The sequence below is a fragment of the Oncorhynchus nerka genome, linkage group LG2 (assembly GCF_034236695.1).
Source record: "Oncorhynchus nerka isolate Pitt River linkage group LG2, Oner_Uvic_2.0, whole genome shotgun sequence".
NCBI classification, from domain to species: Eukaryota; Metazoa; Chordata; class Actinopteri; order Salmoniformes; family Salmonidae; genus Oncorhynchus; species Oncorhynchus nerka.
Genome location: NC_088397.1, coordinates 63132040 through 63158231, shown reverse-complemented (window position 1 = coordinate 63158231; position 26192 = coordinate 63132040). Strand labels below are relative to the sequence as shown.

The window sequence follows — 26192 nt, the reverse complement described above, 5'->3', positions numbered from 1 at the left end:
CTCCTGTTTCTTTGTTTGAGTGTATTTTGTTTGCATTTGGGTTTCACGCTGTCCGTTTATATTTCTGTTCATTTGTGTTTCCACTTTTGTACATGTTATGTTTCCAGGACATTAAAGCGTGTTGTTTTTCCCACATCCTTTGCTCTCTGCGCCTGACTCCACACCTCTTCACTCATTTACACGTCACATATCCTGCCTCTATTGTATTGTGTTTTGGAGAAAATCGGAGTCATGTTAGCAGTAACTGCATAAAGTTAGTGTGAAACTAAGGTAAATAAAATACATTTTTCTCAGTTCCACACTATGAGCAGTTACTGCCTTTTTGCTTGGTAGGGCAGAATAAATGGAACACTGGTTACTATAATAATTACACTTTAATAATGTTTACATATATTGCATTACTCATCTCATATGCATATACTGTATTCTTACTATCTATTGCATCTTAGCTTATGCTGCTCTGTCATTGCTCATCCATATATTTATATATTCTTATTCCATTCCATTCCTTATTCCATTAGGTATTTGTTGTGGAATTGTTAGATATTACTTGTTAGATATTGCTGAATTTTCGGAACTTGAAGCACAAGCATTTCGCTACACTCGCAATAACATCTGCTAACCATGTGTATGTGACCAATAAAATTGGATTTTGATTTGAATAAATACTTTTTTTCTGTTAAATCAAACATCAGTTATCTTGCCAGATACATCAGTCAAATAAAGAGTAGCCCGTTTTTGCACTGCTTGCTTTTACAAAACAGAGAAAAGCACAACACATAGAGATATTACCTGCCTCTGTCCTCGTGGTCCAAGATCCAGCCGGCTGATACCGCCAAACAGCCTCACCGCTCTGAGGTGGCTGCATTTTTTTTAACACAGTGCAATGACAAAACTGGGTGGGGGAACAAAATACAATTTTAGAATGTGGTGGGGTCATGTCCCCCTTGTCCCCAGTGAAAGTTGTGCTCCCTGCACATGACAGCTTTGTGAAAAAGCACTTTATATCAGAGTTGTCTTGAGATGACTATGCATATTTATGACACATGGCAAGTAGTAAGCATCTCTCTCCATTGATCGCAGGTGGTTGACAGTCAACAACCCACATCAAATATTGAAAATGTATTACAATAATTAGAGGTAGCCTATCCACCAATCCAAAGAGAGAAATAGGTCGGAGATTGACAGCCCACCGTGCTGCTTTGTGGACAATGGCTCCCATTGTTAGGGTGGAGAGACAAGTATCTTGTCAGTATACCCATGATCTTTGTGGGGGTGTGGCAAATTTCAAAACTCTTCCCCGAAAGACCACTTAACTGTGGAGGAGGATGAAACCAAGATTTGGAGGGGGCGGAGCACAGACTTTTGTCTAAATTGAGAAAATGCCCTAGTTCCCGGCGTATTGCTCTCACCTATCCAGTCTTTTCAGATCTGTGAAGGGAAGTGAACAAGAGTCATTCCAGTTATCAAAAACCTGCACATCTTTAAAGGCCCAGTGCAGTCAAAAATGTGATTTCCTATGGTTGATATATATTTCCACTATGAGGTTGGTATAATAGTGTGAAATTGTGAAAATGATGATAATGGAGCATCTATTAGCAACATGGTGACATTCAACCATACGTTTCAACCGGAATATAGCGAAGAGGATTCAAAACAAAGAGATTTAGCTCACATTAGAAACTCAGCTACAGCTGATGCCAGCACCAAGAGGGCAGATGACAAACATGTCATGACTGGAGTTGGGTAGTTAGTTAGCCTGGCGCCTGCTAACTTGTTCGCAAACGTGTAACATCAGCAGCTGTAACTAATTTGACTAGCTAGCTATTCAACATCATTGACGAGGGTTGACATTGATTATGACCATGGACGAATTTCAATCTCACAGAATTATAGGCATGACGCAAGATAGGATTCCCAACAGATGTAAATAACAAGTATGGCATACCTTTACTTTGACATAAAGTAATCCAACAATATGTGCACCGCCATCGTGTCTATTTCCAGTCTTCTCACTCATTGATTGAGACAGGTCTCTGTCATCATGACATGCAACACTTTTCTGTCTCGGTCAATGAGAGAAGACTTGAAATAGACAAGATGTCAGCAAAGATTTTTGGGTAAATCAAACGATCTGGTGTAACAATCAGTAGCTACAGTTCTCTGCACTTGTGTGTCTCTACACCTGAGACACAATCAGACACACTGAAGTACACTTTTCATATTACACTAAACAAAAATATAAACTCAACATGTAAAGTGTTGGTCCCATGTTTCATGAGCTGAAATTAAAGAACTCAGACATTTTCCTTATGTTCAAAAAGCTAATTTCTCTCAAATTTTGTGCACAAGTTGGTTTACATTACTGTTATTGAACATTTCTCCTTTGCGATGATAATCCATCCACCTGACAGGTGTGGCATATCAAGAAGCAGATTAAACAGCATGATCATTACACAGGTGCACCTTTTGCTGGGGGCAGGCATACGCTACGGACAATGAACACAATTGTATTTTATCGGTGGCAATTTGAATGCACAGAAATACTATGACGAGATCCCGAGACCCATTGTGAGGCCCATTTTTTAAAGATATCTGTGACCAACAGATGCTTATCTGTATACTCAGTCATGTGAAATCCATAGATTAGGGCCTAATTGACTGACGTCCTCATATGAACTGCAACTCAGTAAAATCTTTGAAATTGTTGCATGTTGCATTTATATTTTTGTTCAGTATTGGCACGCCCTGGCCATAGAGAGGCTTTTTATTCTCTATTTTGGTTAGGCCAGGGTGTGACTAGGGTGGGCGTTCTATGTTCTTTTTTCTATGTTTTTGTATTTCTTTGTTTTTGGCCGGGTATGGTTCTCAATCAGGGACAGCTGTCTGTCGTTGTCTCTGATTGAGAACCATACTTAGGTAGCTCTTGCCCACATGGGTTTTGTGGGTAGTTGTTTTCTGTTTCTGCACCTGTTTTGTTTTCGTTCATTCTCTTGTTATTTTGTTTTGTGTTCAGTTGAAATAAAAATAACATGAACACTTACCACGCTGCGCATTGGTCCGAACCTTCATACTCCTCGTCAGAAGAGGAGGAAAATCGTTATTTTTGCATCTTACTTTTACCATATAACATTCATGTTGAATACCCAGTTCTCTTGAGTTAGCATTAAATATGTACACTTCACTGTATTTTAGAATTTGATAAACATTCCTTGGATATCAGAATGTCTAGCATCTGTTTGATGCTACAGAACCCTGTACAGCTTACATAAATATATTCTGTGAATAGTGCAGACAAATTTTTAAGATTGACATAAAATATCCATATTTATTTTATGGTGGTTCTAAATCATGTCTCTCCAATCCTGTTCCTGGAGAGCTACCATCCTGTAGGTTTTCACTCCAACCCTAAGGTAGCACACCAGATTCTAATAATTAGCAAGTTAGTTACAACAGGCGTTGGAGTGAGGGGCAATGCAAATAGTCTGGGTAGCCATTTTACTAGATGTTCAAGAGTCTTATGGCTTGGGGGTAGAAGCTGTTTAGAAGCATTTTAGATCTAGACTTGGCGCTCCGGTACCGCTTGCCGTGCGGTAGCAGAGAGAACATTCTATGACTAGAGTGGCTGGAGTCTCTGACCATTTTTAGGGCCTTTCTCTGACACCGCCTGGTATAGAGGTCCTGGATGGCAGGAAGCTCGGCCCCAGTGATGTACTGGGCTGTACACACTACGCTCTGTAGTGCCTTGCGGTCGGAAGCCGAGCAGTTGCCATACCAGGCAGTGATGCAACCAGTCAGGATGCTCTCGATGGTGAAGCTGTAGAACTTTTTGAGGATCTGAGGACCATTGCCAAATCTTTTCAGTCTCCTGAGGGGGGATAGGTTTTGTTGTGCCCGCTTCACTACTGTCTTGGTGTGCTTGGACCATGTTAGTTTGTTGGTGATGTGGACGCCAAGGAATCAGACGCTCTCAACCTGCTCCACTGCAGCCCCGTTGATGAGAATGGAGGCGTGCTCGGTTCTCTTTTTCCTGTAGTCCACAATCATCTCCTTTGTCTTGATCACATTGAAGGAGAGGTTGTTGTCCTGGCACCCCACGGCCAGGTCTCTGACCTCCACCCTATAGGCTGTCTCGTTGTTGTCGTGATCAGGCCTACCACTGTTGTGTCAACGGCAAATTGATTGATGGAGTTGGAGTCGTGCCTGGCCGTGCAGTCATGAGTGAACAGGGAGTACAGGAGGGGGCTGAGCACACACCCCTGAGGGGCCCGTGTTGAGGATCAGCGTGGCGGATGTCTTGTTACCTACCCTTACCACCTGGGGGTGGCCCGTCAGGAAGTCCCGGATCCAGTTGCAGAGGGAGATGTTTAGTCCCAGGGTCCTTAGCTTATTGATGAGCTTAGAGGGCACTATGGTGTTGAACGCTGAGCTGTAGTCAATTAATAGCATTCTTACATAGGTTTTTCCTTTTGTCCAGGTGGGAAATGGCAATAGAGACTGCATCATCTATGGATCTGTTGGGACGGTATGCAAATAGGAGTGGGTCTAGGGTTACTGGGATGATGGTGTTGATGTGAGCCATGACCAGCCTTTCAAGCACTTCATGGCTACAGATGTGAGTGCTATGGGTCGGTAGTCATTTAGGCAGGTTATCTTAGTGTTCTTGGGCACAGGCACTATGGTGGTCTGCTTAAAACATGTTGGTATTACAGACTCGGACAGGGAGAGGTTGAAAATGTCAGTGAAGACACTTGCTAGTTGGTCAGCGCATGCTCGCACTACACGTCCTGGTAATCCGCCTGGTCCTGCGGCCTTGTGAATGTTGACCTGTCTAAAGGTCTTACTCACATTTGCGTGTGAACACACAGTCTTCCAGTACAGCTGGTGCTCTCATGCATGTTTCAGTGTTATTTGCCTCGGAGCGAACATAGAAGTAGTTTAGCTTGTCTGCTAGGCTCGTGTCACTGGGCAGGTCTCAGCTGTGCTTCCCTTTGTAGTCTGTAATGGTTTGCAAGCCCTGCCACATCCGACGAGCGTCGATGACATTTACAGTATTAGGCAATTAATATTAGGCAATAATGCCTTCTCCTGTGCACCAGAGGCATGGAATAGTCTACAATCCATGCTTCATCTAGATATGTTAAGTGCCACTGAATGAATTAAACATTTTGATGGGAGTCTGTTACAGAGGAGTGTAGATGTTTTTTTTAATGTTATTGTATTGTATTTGTTGTGTATTGAAATTCTAGTTTTGTCCCTTTAAAGCACCTGTAACCCCCCTTGCCTACCTACGTTAAAATGCTTGGAATGTTCTTCCTGTGAAACGCATTAAACAATGTCCACGTTAATTTCTACTCCCGTCTCATGTCCTGTCCTTATATTAGTTGTATAAGTAATATAGTGTGAAATACAACAAAACTGGTGACGAGGAAGAAACGTTCTCACGTTTGTGCTAATTATCTTCGGCAGAAAGTCTGAGTTAAATTAGTTTCACACAGAGGATGAACAAAGTGATACCCTGTCTGAAGGGGAAGAATCATTGCATGTTTTGTCCATTTCAGACAATGGATATGGATACTGGGTGACACCACTACTGGATGGAAACGCAGTACGGATGCAAGTGGACACTGGAGCAGCCATATCTTTGCTGTCACCTCACACTACAGCCCACAAAGATGACGCTGAAAACGTACACCGGTGAGATTGTTCCAGTGAGAGGAAGCGTGATTGTTACAGTGGAGCTCAACAAAGAGAAGGTAAAGCTGCCACTCTACATTGTGAAAGGCAACCATCCAGCATTGCTAGGATGCACATGGCTGGAAAAGATCAAACTAAACTGGCAGGAAATTCACATGGTTGCAAAAGAGGACACAAACCTACAAGGGATATTGAGGAAACACGCGGGCGGATGTGTTCAAAGGAGAACTTGGCAGTATGAAGGACATGACAGTTAAACTGACCGTGAAACCAGACAGACAGCAAGCCAAAATGCTTCAAAGCTAGACCTGTCCCATACGCCATAAAACCAAAAGTTGATATTGAGCTAAACAGACTAGTGGAGAGTGGAGTATTGGACCCAGTGAATGTTAGTGAATGGGCTACACCCATTGTTCCAGTCATAAAAAAAGATGGACCACTCAGACTCTGTGGTGATTTCAAAGACACAATTAGCCCAGTCTTGACTGCTGACGACTTCTTTTCGGGTTTAGCTGGAGGACAAAAATTCAGTACGATAGACTTATGTCAGGCCTATCTACAGATGCATGTGGACCAAGAGTCACAAGAACTGTTGACTATAGTGACTCCCAAAGGACTGTACAGGTACCGGAGGTGTCACAGCAGATCTCCTCCTCTTCCTCTGAAGAGGTGAAACAAGGATCGGACCAATATGCAGCGTGGTAGGTGTCCATGTTTTAATAGGGAAAACTGAACATGAACACAAATACAAACTAACAAAGTGAACTGGCAACGAAACAGTCCCGTGATGCACAGACACAGGAAACAATCACCCACAAAATGCCCAAAGAACATGGCTCCTGAGACCTCTAAAGACTAAACAGGTTGTACAGACACAACAGAGAGCACAGGTGGAGAGACGGAGCAAAATAAAAGACAGAAGCTTCATAGCTGGAGAGAGAGTTCTTGCTCGGAACTACTGCAAAGGTTCAAAATGGATACCAGCCGGAGTGGTTGCACAAACAGGGCCTGTTTGTGTCCGACACAGTTCACACACCGGATAACATCATCTGGAGGAGATTTTACTGTAATTCTGATACCAAACTTTGCATCTGCACAGTTCTTCAAGTAAATGTGTTTTTGTTAAAATAGTATAGAAATTGTTGTAAGCATAATTCCTTTCCATGGAATTGCCCTGTAGTTCTAGAATAAAGATTCACAATTATTGGACCTGTGGCTGTAGGTCAGGGTGTTGCACACATTCCATTGAGAGCCATAGATGACATCGGAAAAACTAGAAGTGGCTTACTCTCCTTTTCTCCTCTTATTTTTCTGCATAAGATAGATAAAAAGCAACATGGTGGACTCTGATTGGTTAGACGATCCAATCGTTGATGACTTTTTGTACAACACCCCTCATTTTGACGTCCCCTCAAACGACTTCAAAAGATGGCAGTCTCAGAGTGAAGTATGTAGTGATTGATACAGTGGCTTGAGATACATAACATGTCTACCACTTTGAAGATGCAAAATATTTTTTGTGAAACTTATTAAGACAAAAAAAAAACAGAAAACTTGAGCATGCATAACTATTCACCCCCTCAATATGAATACTTTGTAGAACCACCTGTTGCAGCAATTACAGCTGCAAGTCTCTTGGGGTATGTCTCTATAAGCTTGGCACATCTAGCCACTGGAATTTTTGCCCATTCTTCAAGGTAAAACTGCTCCAGCTCCTTCAAGTTGGATTGCTTCCGCTGGTGTAAAGCAATCTTTAAGTCATACCACAGATTCTTGATTGGATTGAGGTCTGGGCTTTGACTAGGCCATTCCAAGACATTTAAATGTTTCCCCTTAAACCACTCAAGTGTTGCTTTAGCGGTATGCTTAGGGCCATTGTCCTGCTGGAAGGTGAACCCCCGTCCCAGTCCCAAATCTCTGGAAGACAAACATGAGGCCATCTATCATTCCTTCAATTCTGACCAGTTTCCCAGTCCCTACTGATGAAAAACATCCCCACAGCATGATGCTGCCACCACCATGCTTCACTGTGAGGATGGTGTTCTCTGGGTGATGAGAGGTGTTGGGTTTGATAGCCAAAAAGCTCAATTTTAGTCTCATCTGACCAGAGTACCTTCTTCCATATGTTAAGGGAGTCTCCCACATGCCTTTTCATAGCAAAGGGGTGAATACATATGCACGCACCACTTTTACATTAAAAAAAAAAGTATTATTTGAAACAAGTTATTTTTTACATTTCACTTCACCAATTTGGACTATTTTGTGTATGTCCTTTACATGAAATCCAAATAAAAATCAATTTAAATGAAAGGTTGTAATGCAACAAAATAGGAAAAACTCCAAGGGGGATGAATACTTTTGCAAGGCACTGTAGAGCAGCGGGCAAAATAATTCAGTTTAAGTCGTCAGGCAAGCTGAATGAACGTAGTCTATGGGTATCTTTTAATTTATGTTGTGGTGGTGTTCTTCAGATTGTCCTGAATTTCACATGAAGTTTGCAATAGAGAAGGGTTACTACCAGATGCTGGTCTATGAATGGTAAAACACAGTATATGTACTGTATATATAAAATCTCATCACACTGTTGTTTGCAGCCACAGGTGACTTCATGCTTCAGTTCACAGGTTAGTGTTTCCCCCTGTAATGGTTGAGGTTTAGATTGGAGAGGGATGGTAGCCCAACTGATCCTAGATCTGTGCCTAACAGCTACCTCTACTCTGTGTGAGTTCTAGACCCATCTTAGTAAAAATATACAGTCCATTAATAGCTCTCCACAACCCTCTTGGAATTTAAAAAGGTGAATAATTTGTCCACAAATTTGATATACTCCAAACAGTGATTCAATGTTTTGACCATTTGTTCACTCTAGTCTGCGTGTTTTCTGTCCAGTGCCTGAACCAGTGTCATGTGTGTAGCCTGCATTTGATCTTTCGTTGAAAACCTCTGTCTACTCTCCTAGTGCCCTCAATATGGCGAACTGTACCAGTAAAACACACTCAGACATTCACTAACCATAACATCACTACAGTATCACTTTAGTTACACAGGTTGGTATTACATTACTACTAGCCTGTGTGTCTCATACAAGTTTCCTTTATTTACATTATGCCTGGTATGAGCTGACGATATACTTTGCTTGGGGCTTAGATCATTGTAATCATGAAAAATATCCACTGTATGGAAATAGCTGAATTTCAGTTCACCACTGTCACTGAAGCATCTGATCAATAGAGGTATGACACTCCAATACCACACACCAGATGCCTCCACTGTACAGAAAAGGCTGTTCTTTCATAAGGATAAGGAAAGGAGATCCATAGGTTCATAAGATCCATAGGTTTCTGAGCATGATCTACAGGGGCAACCTACAATCCACCTCGACAGTAGACACGGGTTACTCTGTCTCTGGACATGCTTTGCCCTTTGAATTCCTGATCAAACAAATGTACATTTTGTGCAAGGCTGTCACAGAGTGGTCAGATGGGGTATTTGTTGAGCAGGTTGTCCCGATTTTATTTTGACCCATCTCTGCTCTGAACAGTAGTGTCAAAAGCAGAATGTGACATAACGCATATTTACACCTGGAAAAAAACATATTGGCAGACAACACATTCTAGAAGCACTAAATATGTTTCCAGTTGTTTTAGAATAGCCGTTAGCGATGGGTGGTTGCCGCAACATTTCTCACTCCACGTCTCCTACGCACAAATGCTTCATGCGAGACGAGCATCAGAAGCATGACAATAGCTAGTCGCTTATTTCTTAGCAAATTTGCCTTTTATATTGTAACTTGCGAAATTACATTACAGGCCTACACAATATGATTGTGGGTCGACAGCTAACTTATTTTAGCTTGCAGCATCGTTTAATATATATCATTTTTGTGAAGACAGGACGACAAATGTAACGAGCTGAAAGTAAAATTGGTTGGCGCGACGACACTTCAAACCACAGTAGCAGTCGGCGGTGACAAAAAAAACAATGCGTTTATGGAACGCAAACATAACAAGGAAGTGATCTCAGCATGGTTTTAATTTCCTGTTCTTAAATATTCGCACTGTATTTTTATCGCCAAAAACGTATACGGCAATTTATAGTTTTTACTTAAATTACGTAGTTACCCATTTGCTACTCTGCTTGCTGAACATAGCAAGCTCATTTTCTGTCATGTTTTGGGACTTTTATCGACACTTCTGGACGGCTCATATTTTAAGCGAGCTATACTAGCAAGGTAAGCTACCGACGTACCGTAACTAACGCTAGCGTAGTTCGCTAGTTACAATACTGTAAACCAGCTAGCTTGGTGACAAAGGGTATGACAGTAAATGCTAGCTAGCTAATTGCAATATGGGTAAATACATCGTTACATCCAATCTCAGCGTTAGGTTAGCTAAATTAGCGTTGGTTAACTACTAACGTTAGCGAAATGGCCATGTTGTAGCCAACTGCTAGCTGTCTGAATTTCAAGCTAGTTAATTTAGTAACTAAAAAAAGCTATGTCAACTATCACATTAACACCGTATTTTAGTGATGTGTACGGTATTATTGTTTTGGTGGACAAACTAAAACACCACTAACATATTGCAAGTGACATCTCACTCTTTTCTCTGTGGGTCCTAGCTGTGTGAGTGCTGTGTCGTTACATAGTCGGATAAACTCTAATCATATATATATATTTTATAAATAATCTTGTCTGTTGGCGGCCGCACTGAGAGCCAGTTGGTCCCTTTTTGACCCATTTTACACGGTCAGATTGTGAGTAGGGGGTGTGTCCCAGCTGGCCTGGATGAGTCAAGGCAGATTTATTATCTAAGCCTCTTAGACGCACAAGCATTAGGTAGGCAGTGTTCAGTACACAACCCTATCAGGCCTTCTTGCCCCATAAACCCATTTCCTATGCAGAGAGCAAGCAGTCAGATGTACCACATCAAACCGAGGTACAATTAGTTTTATATTAGATACTCGGTAGATATTGCGATTTCTAATCATTAATAACTTATGCAAAGAATACCATTATGATAATGATACAGTGCATTCAGAAAGTATTCAGAGCCCATGACTTATTCCACATTGTTACGTTAGCCTTATTCTAAAATTGATTCCCCTCAATCTACACACACAATAGCCCATAATGACAAAGTGAACACAGGTTGACATTTTTGCAAATGTATTTAAAATAAACAAATCACATTTACATAAGTATTCAGAACCTTTACTCAGTACTTTATTGAAGCACCTTTGGCAGTGATTACAGCCTTGAGTATGATGCAAAAAGCTTGGCACACCTGTATTTGGGGAGTTATTCCCCATTCTACTCTTCAGCTCCTCGAGCGCTGTCAAGTTGTATGGGGAGTGTCGGTGCACAGCTATATTCAGGTCTCTCCAGATATGTTCTATCCTGCCTCTAGCTGGGCCACTGAAGGACATTGAGACTTGTCCTGAAGCCACTCCTATGTTGTGTTGGCTGTATGCTTAGGGTTGAAGAGTCTCTTAGGAAGAGTCTTGGTGGTTCCAAAATTCATCCATTTAAGAACGATGGAGGCATTGTGTTATTGGGGGACCTTCAATGCTGCAGACATTTTTTGGGTACCCTTCCCCAGAACTGTCTCGACACAATCCTGTCTCAGAGCTCTATGGACAATTCCTTCAACCTCATGTTTTTTTTCTTTTTTTCTTTGACATGCACTGTCAACTGTGGGACCTTATATAGACAGGTGTGTGTGCCTTTCCAAATCATGTCCAATCAATAGAATTTACTACAGGTGGACTCCAATCAAGTTGTAGAAACATGTTAAGGATGATCAATGGAAACAGGATGCACCTGAGCTCAATTTCAAGTCTCATAGCAAAGAGTCTGAATAGTTATGTAAATAAGGTATTTTTGTTCTTTTTAATTTAATACATTTGCAAACATTGCTAAAAAACTTTTTTCACTTTGTCGTTGGGGGGTATTGTTTGTAGATTGATGGAAAAATGTATATATTTAATCAATTTTAGAACAAGGCTGTAACGTATCAAAATGTGGGAAAAGGGAAGGGGTTCAAATGCACTGTATATTCTGAATTGGACAAAAATCCACAGGTTTTTTTTTTGCAGGGGGGATGTTTTCTTTTATAATTTCTTTTCTTCTGGCTTTCAATTTTCAGTAGCTCTTACACAAAGTGCCATGACTATGAAAATGATATAGTCTGAATCGGGGAAGGATGGACAAAAATACACATCTTTTTGTATTTTATTAGAATTGTATTAGTATTTTTTTCAGCTTTCAATCTTCAATAGCTCTCGTGCCATGACTATGAAAATTATATTTTCTGAATTGGGGGAGGATGGACAAAAATCCACAGGTTTTTTATTTGATTAATTTTCTTTTAGAATTTGTTTGAAAGCCCCCAATCTTCAGTAACTCTTAGACAAAGCGTGCCATGACTATTAAAGTTCTCAATCGGGGAGGATGGACAAATATCCAGTTTTGTTTGTTTATTTGTAGGATTTGGGTGCTTTCAATCTTCATTAGCTTTTACACAAAGCGTGCCATGACTACAGAATGAGCTCCAAAACATGCTTTATTTATTGATTTTGATTATATAACTGACATTTTTATAATACATTTGTCATGCCTACTAAATGGAATTCAAACAATTGAACCGACGTCGGTCAATTAGTTGTTTAATAATCGAGGGATGAAAAAAAATCTTCTGTGTAATCACTCAGCTCTAACAGCAGCTCATCTCTGTAATGCACCACCCCTATTACATTCTCCTTTCATGCAAAATTTCAGCAGGTGTAGTTCACCCCACCCAAAAATGATCTATAACAATAAACCTTGGCTACTTTCATGTTCACCTCTTAAGAAATGATCTTACCCAAGGTTGTCATCATAGGCCAGTTGTGACACCCGCCATTGTCAGCTTGGAGAGATGCGTGTGCAGGTTGTTTTACGGACGTGACGTCACGCATTGATACTGATCCAAATGTATTTGATTCATAATATATAGTTTTCATAGTCATGGCATGCTTTGTATAAGAGCTATTGAAGATGGAATGCCAGAAAATACAAACATTTAAGGCAGGAAAACAGGCAGTAGCCTTATTTAAATTAAGATTCTAAAATGGTGTCTGGCCCAATCTCAGTATAATATTGTTTAGGGGAAGGAGCACATATGTAGGGCTTAATAGCTTTGATGTTTAGGTTGTTTTTGATTCATTTAGTTTAATTGTCTTGTTTAGCATTCATAATCAACCAACCAAAATCAGTTTTTAGCTTTACTAGCCTATTCACCTTTTTGTCATTTTAAAAACTAATGCTGTTCCTCAGTTTGAAAACAACCCAAGTCCTGTTTATAGCCCTATCCTTGTGGTATTTAAATATCTGAAGGGACAGGATAGATGTGGGCTCCACCTAGCCATTTCATGGGCCTGGACTGGAGTAGAATCCACCTTATTTCCTCCATACGCCAGGCTCATACAGTAGAGCTCTCCTCTGAGCCCCTCTGTGTGTGTTCTCTCACAACCGAGTTAAACAGAACGAAGCTCCCTGCTCCTTTGTTGTTGTCCATGAAGTGGTGCGTGATGGGGTTATTCAGAGTTGTATGAAAGGCTGCTTTACCACTGCACCCCCTCTAGTTCCCCTTTAGAGAAGTCCAAACAACACTAATGTCCCCTGCAGCTTTACAATTCAGAAATATAATGTGTCTGTCTCTCTCAAAGCCTTATGAATGAATGTACAGCATTTCTAGAGAACAGGTGAAAAGGTGTTTAAAACATGTTTTCTTCATGACTGATGACATTCAAGATGATATGCCTGACCAAGGAGCTGGGCTGTGCAGAATCACTGATCATCAAATCACCTTGAATTCCAAACAGTAACTCATTATTAGGTGATTAAGATTAGCAAATGCTGCAACTGACATTAACATCTGATAGCCTTGGTGCCAGACTTTTTTTTGTTGTTGTTGCTTTTGCGTTGTTGAGTGCAGAAAAGGGCAGATACTCTAGGCTTGTTGACTGAGGCTGTAGATTCTGAATGGGGGACTTTACAAGGCTATAAGTAGGAGCAGTTCACCAGTTTGATAAGGATGATTTAAGCGTTATGGACATAACAATTGCATGCAAAATCACAACTTTAATGTCTCACAGAATGAACAAACAAAATATAGGCTAAATTAAACATATGTGTGTCTATGGTAGCCCGTGGGGGGAGTGTGTACCCCAAAAAGCAGACGTTTTTCCCCCAATGGTGGCATGTTGAAGAAATAAAGAAAATAAGTAGCGTTATGGATGTTTCATGACATAAACAAGCTTTTTGGGTAGATTGAACATATAAGCAAAAGTCTAAGGTGTACAGTGCATTCGGAAAATATTCAGACCCCTTGACTTTTTTAAACATTTTGTTATGTTACAGTCTTATTCTAAAATGTATTAAATCGTGTGTCCCCCTCAATCTACACACAATACCCCATAATGACAAAGCAAACACTGTTTTTTAGAAATGTTGTAAATATTACATTTACATAAGCATTCAGACCCTTTACTAAGTACCTTGTGAAACACCTTTGGCAGCGATTACAGCCTTGATTCTTCTTGGGTATTCTTCTTGGTTCTTCTACAAGCCTTTTAAAAACAAAATTAAAATCCATTTTAGAATAAGGCTGTAACGTAACAAAATGTGGAAAAAGGGAAGGGGTCTAAATACTTTCAGAAAGCACTGTAAGTCTCGTATCAAAACAAAGCTATCTATTTAGCTAAACACAAAAACGTATATCTTTTGATATTGTAATTTCCATTTTTACTTTCTTTAGAAAGGTACAATGACCGTTATGAATGTTAGTCTGAATTAGACATTCAAATCTTAAAGATTTCTTGATCAAAATCTGTCAACACATTTGTTAGCATTTGGAATGTTTTAAAAATGTCAGCAAAAGGCATAGTGTTTTAGGATTGCGTAATTACCTGAGTAGGGGCGGCAGGTGGTTAGAGTGTTGGACTAGTAGCCGAAAGGTTGCTAGATTGAATCCCCGAGCTGACAAGGTAAAACTCTGTCGTTCTGCCCCTGAACAAGGCAGTTAACCCATTGTTCCTAGGCCATCATTGTAAATAAGAATTTGTTCTTAACTGACTTGCCTAGTTAAATAAAGGTTACATAAAAACAGTGTATACAAGACCAGGTACCACACCCTAAAATGTATTTTTCTCTCTCGCTCTTCATAAATATCAGCCCCTACCAGTTGAATGTCGACACAAAAATATAATATTTTGGGGTGATTACAATTTTTCTGAAACATTGTAACAAAATATGCAAATGAGACCATATGTATGTGCCTATACTGCCAATCTACTTTTCTGGACACTGGATGAAGGCAGTATATTTTGGAGGGCTTTCATTTGAAACTATTCACATATTATCTAAAAAGAAACGGTACTGCCATGTATGAGAAATGCATTTCAGCATATATTCAAGATGTTCTTAGCTTGAACCCAACTTTCAAGATATCAACAATTGCTTCAGTAAAAGTCTAAGGGATACATCTCAGAACAAGCACACAAAATCTGGTGAATGCACAAGTCTGTGAAGCTACGATTTGATAAATCAATATCCATCACATTCATAACTTATCAATGTTCCGGATATCATCATGCTGAAAAAGGGTATTGACAATGAAAAGAAAGGACTTCTTCCTCATTAACATTGGGGGACAGGTGTGAGTGGAAAAACAAGCTCTGTGAGCCCTTTCTAATTGCAATGAAATATGAATGATCTAAAAGCCTTAGAGAGTTGGCCTCCTACACTGTAATATAAAATAAATCATGCAATTCCTGCTTTAATTGGTCAAATAAAGCCTGAAATCCAACATATAGACATGAATGATAATTTGGAATGTGGTTTCATTTGTAAATGTAACTTTATTTTTACATGCTCAGGTTGACTTGGAATCACCAATAACTGCCTTTTGGTGACACTGCATGTCTGGTCTGTCATCTTCATCCCCTTTCTCTCTCTCTGTAGCGGGGAGCATGGACAGCTCCGTGACCCTGTGGCAGTTCCTTCTCCAGCTCCTATTGGACCCCACCAATGATCAGCTGATCTGCTGGACCAATGAGGAGGGCGAGTTCAAGCTGCTGCAGGCAGAGGAGGTGGCCAAACTGTGGGGCACCCGGAAGAACAAACCCAGCATGAACTACGACAAGCTCAGCAGAGCCCTAAGATACTACTACGACAAGGTACGCACACATGCATGCATAGGCTTTATACATTATTTTTCCTAATTCCATTTAGTTTTTTCACAAATTCTGTTCTCCTTTTTTGTTTTTCAAGGTTTCTGATTTGTCTAAAATGTTTTCAGGTTTTTGCTCTCAATATCACAGTTGTTAGTAGAAAAAAATCAATTGGATGTTCTAAGTCCACAACAATGCTTTAACCACATCAGCAGACCACTTTTGAGGTCTGGGAAAAATCCAAGATTCAAGTGCACACCAGCAGGTGCACACAGTGTCCTTGGCTTACTTGGTAGAGCATGGTACTTGCAACACCAGGGTTGTTAGTTTGATCCCCATGGGGGACCAGTATGAAAATGTATGAACTCACTACTGTAAGTCACTCTGGATAAGAGTGTCTGCTAAATTACAAAAATGTAAGAGCCTTGTTTGGTTAGTGCTGTTTTATGTAGTTTGCTAAACAAATACCCTCTGGAAAGATGACAATAATCATGATATCATTCTGCCAGGTAGGCATAGGCTACTTTGTAGTTAACATTTAATTGCAAAGTGTTTTTGGAAAGCCTTCCCATCTACCAGAATACACAAACGAGCACACAGACGGGATTCACACGTTGCCTCTTCAGAAAGTTGAAGGAAAATAAGAATCACTGATGCATTTTGTTCATGTCCTATGATAATCTTGGGAAAGTCAATACATTTTCAAATAAGTTAATTTTTTAATATTGTTGAATCCTGTTTTAATGTCTGGATTCCGTGATCTCGTCCGCATCACAGATTTTAGAGGGCCCCACACACACACACACACACAGACACACAGCATGAATTACAACAAACTCAGCAGAATACTGTACATAGCCCATCTATAATTTAGGCCAAACAACTAACTCTTCCCCTAATGTATTTATTTTGCTCCTTTGCACCCCATTATTTCTATCTCTACTTTGCACATTCTTCCACTGCAAACCTACCATTCCAGTGTTTTACTTGCTATATTGCATTTACTTTGCCACCATGGCCTTCTTTTTTTGCCTTTACCTCCCTTATCTCACCTCATTTGCTCACATTGTATATATACTTATTTTTCTACTGTATTATTGACTGTATGTTTGTTTTACTCCATGTGTGTTGTTATATGTGTCGAACTGCTATGCTTTATCTTGGCCAGGTCGCAATTGTAAATGAGAATTTGTTCTCAACTTGCCTACCTGGTTAAATAAAGTTGAAATAAAATGTTTAAAAAAATACTATGACAAGGTACATACACTCAAACTTACACTCCCACACAATGCACTTTGACAAGGGGCCCCTTGATGAGACCTGTTGAAAATGAGTGCAGGGTTTGGTTTAATGCTGAGCTGGGTAGAGCTATGGGCAGGGAAGTTTCTGTTTTGCCATCCTGTGATGTCACCACACCACCCAGAGTACTGCTGGGTTCCCTCACAGTACTGCTGGGTTCCCCCAGAGTACAGCTGGGTTCATGTGTCGCTGTTTGTCTCGTCCACTCTGCCTGTGGCTTGGCCTAAAGACAGCCTGCCGCTGTCCGTGGGTGGGGTGGTGAGCTGTATTTAGCTTGGTACAGACAGGAAGAATGAAACTGTCCCACACAGTGGTTACTCTGTGGGTTGTTTTTGGAAGAGAGAGAGAGAGGGAGGGGAGGAAAGCGAGAGTAGAGTGTGTCTTCTGTACATATTTTTCCACATAGCGTAACATTTCTCGCTCTCCCCTACTCTCTCTTCTAGAACATCATTAAGAAGGTGAACGGGCAGAAGTTTGTGTACCGTTTCGTCTCCTACCCAGACATCCTGAAAGGGGATGCCTCTGCTCGGCCAGAAGGGGAGGGGGGTGCAGGATGTAGCCTGCCCCTGTCCGAGAGGGGCGACAACAACTCCCGAGATGGTGAAGGTGGGGACAGGGGTGGAGGTATGACAGTGACACAGGGGTCCAGTACTAAGCCATCCAACCGTAATGACTACATCCACTCTGGCCTGTACACCTCCTTCACCCTCACCTCGCTGCAAAATGGACGCCAGCTCTTCAAGTCCATTAAGATGGAGAACCCTGCAGACAAGATGGCCGACAGGAAGTCCAATACCCAGGCTCAAGACCCGCCCTCTCAGCAGCCATTGCTGTCGGCGTCAGTTATCAAGTTCGGGACCACCCCTCCCAAGAGAAGCCCTCTGATTTCAATAGAAACACCTAATCCGCCATTGTGCCCTCCCATGGGCGATGTCGTGATGACACACTCTGTCCTCCTGCCTCAGGCTGTGTGTGCGTTTGAGCAAGCCAAGCCCATGGAATCCTCAAGTCTTCGAATCCTGAATAGTTTCAGCCTATCAGAGTTGCCCACTCGGAGCCCCTCCCCCAGCATGGTGCCTGACTCCACCCAGGAGCTAGTAATCGACAGCGACATCGAGTCCATCTCCTCCCAGCCCACAGAGACGCAGATACAGGGGGTAAGGAAAACACACATGCACACACAACCTACTGCGACATGGAGACCATCTCCGTCCAGTCCACAGAGTCGCAGATTACTAAACATGAAGATGGATTTAGCATTCATGTTTTTGCTTTCTGTGATTCAACTGCCCCCCCCCTCTCAGGTGCAGAGTTTTTGCCAAGTGTCAGGTGGTGAGGTGTGTGTAGAGAACAGGGACAAGGGAGGGAATAGGGAGATGAGTTTATCTCCGTTGTGTGTGAGTGGCCATATCACAGGGGGCAAGGCCCGCAAGCCTCCTAAAGTCCTGGAGCTGTCCACTCCTACACTGGTGGTCACCACCTCTGACCTCCCACCTATGAACCTCTACAGCCCCTCCCTTCCCACCGCCTCTCTCACACCTGCATTGCTACAGGTGAGACACACACACACACATTCATTTTTATGCAATCTTATACACTCCACACTCCAAATTATTTTTTGAGATGTGTTCTTGATTAGGAGAAGATACATTTACAATTAGGGACAAGGCTAAGTGAAATGTCAACACATTTCATTGCTAGTTTTCCCCCAGCAGATGGCAGCAATTTTGTAGTTTTATTGAACACCAATTCTACCAGTCTGAACAGAGTTACCATGACAATGAGATGTTGACGTTTGACCACATGACAATGTGTTCCTGTTGTGATCTTAAGATTAGATCAGCAGGACCTGACAATGGTCTCATTATTCTCTCAGATTCTTCCTCTATGGTTTAACGTCTATGTTAATGTGGTCATGAGACAGTGCTGTTTGAACCAGCCCCAGGCCAGCTTCTCCTCCGGGTTGACTTTTCCTTGGGCTGCTGCGAAACCCTCAAAGCCTCCATTATGGATACAGAAGAGCACATCTTTTCTCTTCTGGTCTTTATCAAGTCTGCACGACTACTTGCACTTAACGCTGGAATTCTAGTTGAGAGAACAATTTTGTGCCATAATTTGAGATCTTCCCAAATGACTACTACTTATGTGTCCAAATCTATTGCTGACAATCTCCTTTTTGTTGTGTGTGTGTGTGTGTGTGTGTGTATTTACAGACACCCACTCTGTTGCTGACCCCCAGTCCCCTTCTGTCTAACATCCACTTCTGGAGCACGCTCAGCCCGGTGGCTCCCCTCAGCCCTGCCACCCGGCGCCAGCAGGGCACACACACCCTGTTCCAGGTCAGAACACACCCCCACTCTCATCACTCATCCCTCTCTCAGGGATCCTTCCAATCTCCACTGCACTTCAGTCTCTCTTATCCCTCTTTCTATCCTTGTCCTCTGTCAGTTTGATATGCATACTAGTGTGCGTCGAGCATGGAACGGTAATCAGAGTACGAGTCCAAATCAAAGTATATGAAACGGAACATGGATGGTTGTTCGCAGATGCATACTTTGTTTGTACATATTTCTCAGTATTAATCGATTCAAGCTTCAATTGAAATATTCCCAGGATTGTTGGTGTAATATGACGAGCCAAGTAAAAAAAGTATTTAGTCAGTCACCAATTCTCTCACTTTGGAGAACCAAAGTTCTCCCACTTAAAAAGATGAGGCCTGTCATTTTCATCATAGGTACACTTCAACTATGACTGACAAAATGATTTTAAAAAATCCAGAAAATCACATTTTAGGATTTTTAATGAATTTATTTGCAAATTATGGTGGGAAATAAGTATTTGGTCACCTACAAACAAGCAAGATTTCTGGCTCTCACAGAAAGAGGCTCCTCTGTCCTCCACTCGTTACCTGTATTAATGGCACCTGTTTGAACTTGTTATCAGTATAAAAGATACCTGTCCATAAATTACAGGCCTCTCATCTTTTTAAGTGGGAGAACTTGCACAATTGGTGGCTGACAAAATACTTTTTTGCCCCACTGTAGGTGGCTCATAATTATGAAGTTACATGCTTGCATTTACTTTGTAGTTGTTTTGCCTGTATTGGTTAAAGGTAATGCAATGGCAGGGGAGTGCTTCTCAAAATATACATTTTTATGCATTCTCCACACTCTAGCATCCTCTGAGAACGAACTCTGAGCACGATAGTATGCATATTGAGAAACACCCTGTGTTTCTACTCCTTACTGTGTCGTCTGTTTATGTCCTCTATTCTATGGACCCAAATTCTGCTCTTTATGACCCATTTGAAGCAGTTCTGTGTTCATGTGTTCTCTTATGTGTTCTCTTCCAGTTCCCCTCGGTGCTCACCCCTCATTTCCATATCCCCACACACAGCCTCGATGGGACCAACACCCCTGGACCCCTCACCCCAGACCCTCATAAGACATAAGAGACCTTATCCTTGGAACCTGTGCAGCCCCCAGACAATGAGGCCCTACTTCAGCTCCCCCCACACAGACAAGACACGGTGGTTCACAACTCCCCTAAAGAGGGCTTAGCCAGACTTTTTAGGAATTGCCATAGTAATGGGTGCTGCAAAGTTCATGGATTGGATGCTGAGCAGTCACAAATGTGCATCTCTACCTGGAACAGGCAATTGTGTCTCTGTTCTTGAGACCAATGGTATTACAGATTTTTTTTTATGTAAACCTTCATATTATTTCCTTCTATTCTGTTTGATGCTGTGTTGTCAATTCCAATGCAGTTTTTTAGATGTTTTCATGGGTAATGTTCCTGCTATTTGTTGTATGTTTTAAACCAGGGGTCTCCAACAGGTCAATCACGAGATACCAGTAACTCACAATTTTCACATGTTTCACTGCAAACTGTCAAACAAATCTCACAAGTATCGGACACTGCAAGCGCCCAGCTACTATCTAACCAACGCAACATTGACATTATCCCCCCCTGGTTAGCCACTATTGGCTTAAAAAGCCAAAAATAGCACTACAGAACCATCGCTAGACCGGTACATTAGACGGCACACGAGATGCGCAATTAAATATTAAAAAAGGGGAATTTCACTCAAATCTAAATGTTCGTTCTTTTTAAGCATTGACATTGATTCAGACCATCCAGTTTGGTTGTTTCTCTGTGAACAATTGTAATTTGAGAGTGACAAACTAAAAAATCTAAAACCAGGAAAAATAAAACGGAGAGAACAGAATTTGGGAAAATATTAAACCAAATTTGGGGATTTTTATTTTATTTTTGTAGGGCCCTCCTTAGTTTTTTATTAACCATTATTTTACCAGGTATATTGACAGAAAAGAGTGCACTACTTTCTCTTGTACACAAAGGATCCAGAGAGAGAATAATGTATATATTTGAAAGCTAGAAAATAATTTGTAGCTCGTGACATGTTACATTTGTTAAAAGTTGGAGACCACCTCAGATGGGAAATGCTTCAACTGGCCTCACACTTGGTGTTGGCAAGCAGAAACTGTTGCCATAACAGATTAAGTCCTTACTGTAACGGCCTCACATCAGAACAAAACCAAAACACCTCACACCCACCATTTATACCAGAGACAAATGGGCATATGTGACCTATGGGTTGGTAATGCTTGAATTTGTGTGAAAAATCCCCTATACCTCTAGGTACATTTATGAGAAGCCATAACCATTACCTTTGTCCCAACCTTAAACCTGGCCTTAACCATATTCCTAACCTACAAAGGAAATCTAAACCAACCTGTGGCCTCAGGTAGTACAATGGACCATTATCACCTCCTTTGACAAATAGCCACGAACCTTGTGGAGATTGAGCAAATAATGATCCTCACCCTAAACTAACCCTAAGGCTATGCACTTCTGTTGATATAAAGCCATAAGAAAAACATTAAATGTGTGAAGCAAAATCACATCTAGATTCCGAATATAGAATTGATAAGTGAGGAGTACTTTCGCTGGCGCTAGTGTTGGATGGCATATTGTCACTAACCCACAGCATTGCTCCATAAGACTCAGCCATTCTAATGTGGTGCCTTAACCCCCAAGCCAAACATGAAGAGGAGGAACAACCATCCCTCCTCTCCACCCTATCCGACTCCCTCTGCCCTGGTCTCCAGTGCCTATACGCTCTCCCTGGGAGCAAACCTCAGCTTCTACAGAGCACTAACAGTATTTGGTTTATAACGTGAATTGATCAAGTAAAAGACTACATAATGTAAGTATTATAGATTTCTACCGGTCCTTTACTCATCTAAAGTCGGCTCTCCTATGTGTTTCCTCTCCCAGGTGTGGGTAAAATGACCCGTGTGTAAAAACAGCCCTTGCCATGACATGGCCAGTGAATAGCCTGGGTGGTGCCAGTCTGTTTCTGCATTGCAAACATGTCACCTTGTCAAGACTGTTTAGAAAATGGCAATGATGTGGCACGGTTGAAGGCAGAAGCAGGCTGTCAGAATACTCACACAGGGTGTTCACAAAGCCTGTCACAATAGTGTTTTTTAAACTTATTCTCATGACATAATGTGACATAACATTTTTTTGGTGTATATGATTCATGTTTTAGAACAGGTTTGCATAGGTATTATGATTTGAATGACAGTCATCTTAAGTATGAAATATCGTCACCCACATTTGCAAGTCCTGTGAATGAGGAACATGAGCTATTAATGTACCACAAATCATTTCTAGGAAGATTCTGCTAAACTTGATTTTGCACGAGCTAAAACATGTATATGATTTATCAGTATACCTTCAAACCTGTCTTAATCCCTCTCTTTGTGTCTGTTATCTGCTTATGAGATGTCAGATACTATTTTCTCTGTCATATGATTGTGATGAACTTCAGCTGACATGTATTTTCAATGAATTCCGTCTCCCTCATCACCCTAACAATCTGAATTGTAATCTGTGGTTTTGTTACATGACCAGATGCGAGGCTCCATGCTGTTCTGTTGTCTGTTTTTAATGGTGATGTCTTTGGTTTTTACACCGTTTTCTATACTCATTGTTGGACTAATGGCATTGACTATTTGAGCATCGAAGCCTTAAGGAGTGAAACTTAAATCCATGTCTTTGTTAAGTATTTTGATATTGTTAATATTGTCTGTGTAGGTGTGTGTCTTAATGTTGGCATTTAGAACAATGGGGTGCCTGTAGTATGAGATTTTACAGCATCGCTTTCCTGTGTTTCAAATTATACTTCTTTCAAAAAGCTATATTGATCTAATTATAGCTGTAAATGAATATTGTGTACATTTCTATTTCCCAATCAACAGAAACTATGCACAAAGTACTTTATAATGCAAATCTAAGGATTAAATCTTAAATGTTTATTCTAAGGAAGTGTGTCTAAGAGGCATTACTTTAAATGAAGCAGAGTCCCTATGTTTAGTTTGGCCTTATAACAGATGTGTATTACCTCTAAACTAAAGAGTTGGATTTATTAACTTGATACAGTAGTCAAACAGTTCTATATACATAACTATAGTTCTGATAAAGACAACCTCTGAATATGTAGGCATATTAATGATTGATTCATGTTTCATTCATTAGACCCTGTTGCACAAAACATTACACCTAGTGCATATTTCAGAAAAAAAATGTATTTTACATTAAACCCCCTAGAGTCGATTGATGCACCTGTTTGTCAATCTAAGTTACATAACAACAAAAAATCTGTCAAGCTAGATAGAGTTTTGTTGCATTGGACACGTCTCAATCCACCACATCCACATCTGAGGTGAAACGTGGCAGAGCTAGACCGGTGTTTGTCAGACCATGAGACATCCCGAAAATCGGTCTTCTCACATAAACGTCTAGTGTCTGAAGGGTTTGACCTACACTGTGGAAAGGGACTCACGAACACGATGGTGTTCTCTGTTTTGCTCTAGGACCCCCACAAGTGTCACGGGACTCATCTGAAGGTAACCTGTACCTGTATAAAAAGAAATGTATTACGGTAGTTTTGTGCCTACCCCAAAAAGGGGTTAAATAAATAAAAATATTTATTTCCTGAGTTTTTAAAATATTTCCTAGATTTAAGACGGGACACTTCAAAGCCTTGTTTCTTATGTATTTTGTTCACTGTCCCTTTTATGAACGTTATTCAATGCGTTTCTATGGGCTTTAGTAGTAACGGCCGAAATCAATATTTTATCAGAATATATATATTTTTTTGATACCTTAAGGTGTCCTAAAATTTAAAAGGAAAATGATCCATAGTATGACCATTTTAAAACAATTCCATGTGTCAGCTTAGCACCCCCCCTCCCCCAACACCTTTGACTAAAGAATTTAACCACTTTTCCTTGAATCACAATTCAATTATTAAACCGGTACTTTCAGTTTAAAATCGTTGTCTATTGGCTCACCCGTAACATATTAAAATAAAATCCCAATCAAAAGCTGTCAGTTTAAGCTAAAGATATATATTTTTTGTATGGGCTGCGTCTCAATCCACCTCCTCTGCCTGTCGGGCTTCCGCATCTGCGGTGGAAAGTGTTTGTCAGACACATTTATGTTGTGTCTGAACAGTTTGGCCTACACACTGTTGAAAACTCTATGGAAAGGGGAGACTCACAAATATGATTGTGTTCTGCTCTAGGACCCCACGAGTGTCATGAGAATCTAGAATCTGAAGGCAACCCATACAAACAAATGGAGGTATTGTGCCAACAAGGTAAGGGATTAAATGTGTGTAAAAACATTATATTTCCTGACCTTTCTTATACACAAGCTTGGCACACCTGTATTTGGGAAGTTTCTCACATTCTTCTCTGCAGATCCTCTCAAGCGTTGTCAGGTTGGATGGGGAGCGTTGGTGCACAGCTATTTTCAGGTCTCTCCAAAGCTGTTAGATAGGGTTCAAGTCTGGGCTCTGGCTGGGCCACTCAAGAAACATTCAGCCACTCCTGCTTTGTCTTGGCTGTGTGCTTAGGTTTGTTGTCCTGTTGTAAAGTTAACCGTCACCCCAATCTGAGGTCCTGAGCACTCTGGAGCAGGTTTTCATTAAGGATCTCTGTACTTTGCTCTGTTCATCTTTGCCTCGATCCTGACTAATCTCCCAGTCCCTGCCTGTGAAAAACATCCCCACAGCATGATGCTGCCATCACCATAGTTCACACTAGGGATGGTGCCAGGTTTCCTCCAGACATGACACTTGGCATTCAGGCCAAAGAGTTCAATCTTGGTTTCATCAGACCAGAGAATCTTGTTTCTCATGGTTTGAGAGTCTTTTAGGTGCCTTTTGGATAATTCCAGGCTAGTTGTCATGTCCCTTTTACTGACGAATGTCCTCCGATTGGTGGAGTGCTACAGAGATGCTTGTCCTTCTGGAAGGTTCTCCCCATCTCTACAGAGGAAATCTAGAGCTCTGTTAGAGTGACCATTGTGTTCTTGATCACCTCCCTGACCAAGGCCCTTCTCCCCCGATTGCTCAGTTTGGCCGGGCGGCCAGCTCTAGGAAGGGTCTTGGTAGTTCCAAACTTCTTCCATTTAATAATGATGGAGGCCACTGTGTTCTTGGGGACCTTCAATGCTGCAGACATTTTTTGGTACCCTTCCCCAGATCTGTGCCTCGACACAATGCTGTCTTGGAGCTCTACAGACCATTCCTTTGACCTCACGGCTTGGTTTTTGCTCTGACATGCATTGTCAACTGTAGGACCTTATATAGACAGGTATGTGCCTTTCCAAATCATGTCCAATCAATTGAATTTACCACAGGTGGACTCAAATCAAGTTGTAGAAACATCTCAAGGATGATCAATGAAAACAGGATGCAACTGAGCTCAATTTCAAATCTCATATCAAAGGGTCTAAATACTTATTTACATAAGGTATTTCTGTTCTTTATTGTTTATACATTTGCAAACATTTTAAAAAACTATTTTCACTTTGCCATTTTGGGGTATTGTGTGTAAATTGCATTTTTTTTATTTGAGCCATTTTAAAATAAGGCTGTAGTAACA

The 26192-nt window shown here is 41.1% G+C and overlaps 1 protein-coding gene across 3 annotated transcripts; it reads left to right on the top strand.

The window, feature by feature from the left end:
- The first annotated feature begins 9408 nt into the window (after positions 1–9408).
- elk4 (ETS transcription factor ELK4) lies at positions 9409–24238 on the top strand. 3 transcript variants are annotated; one of them, XM_029676568.2, is made up of 6 exons: positions 9409–9928; positions 15701–15915; positions 17652–18365; positions 18513–18761; positions 19422–19547; positions 20605–24238. In XM_029676568.2, the coding sequence occupies exons 2-6, from the start codon at positions 15709–15711 to the stop codon at positions 20650–20652; spliced, it is 1344 nt and encodes a 447-aa protein (XP_029532428.1). In that variant the 5' UTR covers positions 9409–9928; positions 15701–15708; the 3' UTR covers positions 20653–24238. The 3 variants fall into 3 exon arrangements, with proteins under 3 accessions (XP_029532428.1, XP_029532437.1, XP_029532420.1); XM_029676560.2 differs by having other exon boundaries at positions 9411–9928; positions 20561–24238; XM_029676577.2 differs by lacking the exon at positions 18513–18761 and having other exon boundaries at positions 20561–24238.
- The last annotated feature ends 1954 nt before the right edge of the window (positions 24239–26192 follow it).

What these genes read in the sequence shown, in the direction of transcription:
- elk4 (XM_029676560.2), top strand. Translation starts at nt 15,709, where the DNA reads ATGGACAGCTCCGTGACCCTGTGGCAGTTCCTTCTCCAGCTCCTATTG. An exon ending in TCACACCTGCATTGCTACAG is followed by an intron (nt 18,762 to 19,421) that starts GTGAGACACACA and finishes GTGTATTTACAG; the next exon opens with ACACCCACTCTGTTGCTGAC. An exon ending in GCACACACACCCTGTTCCAG is followed by an intron (nt 19,548 to 20,560) that starts GTCAGAACACAC and finishes GTTCTCTTCCAG; the next exon opens with TTCCCCTCGGTGCTCACCCC.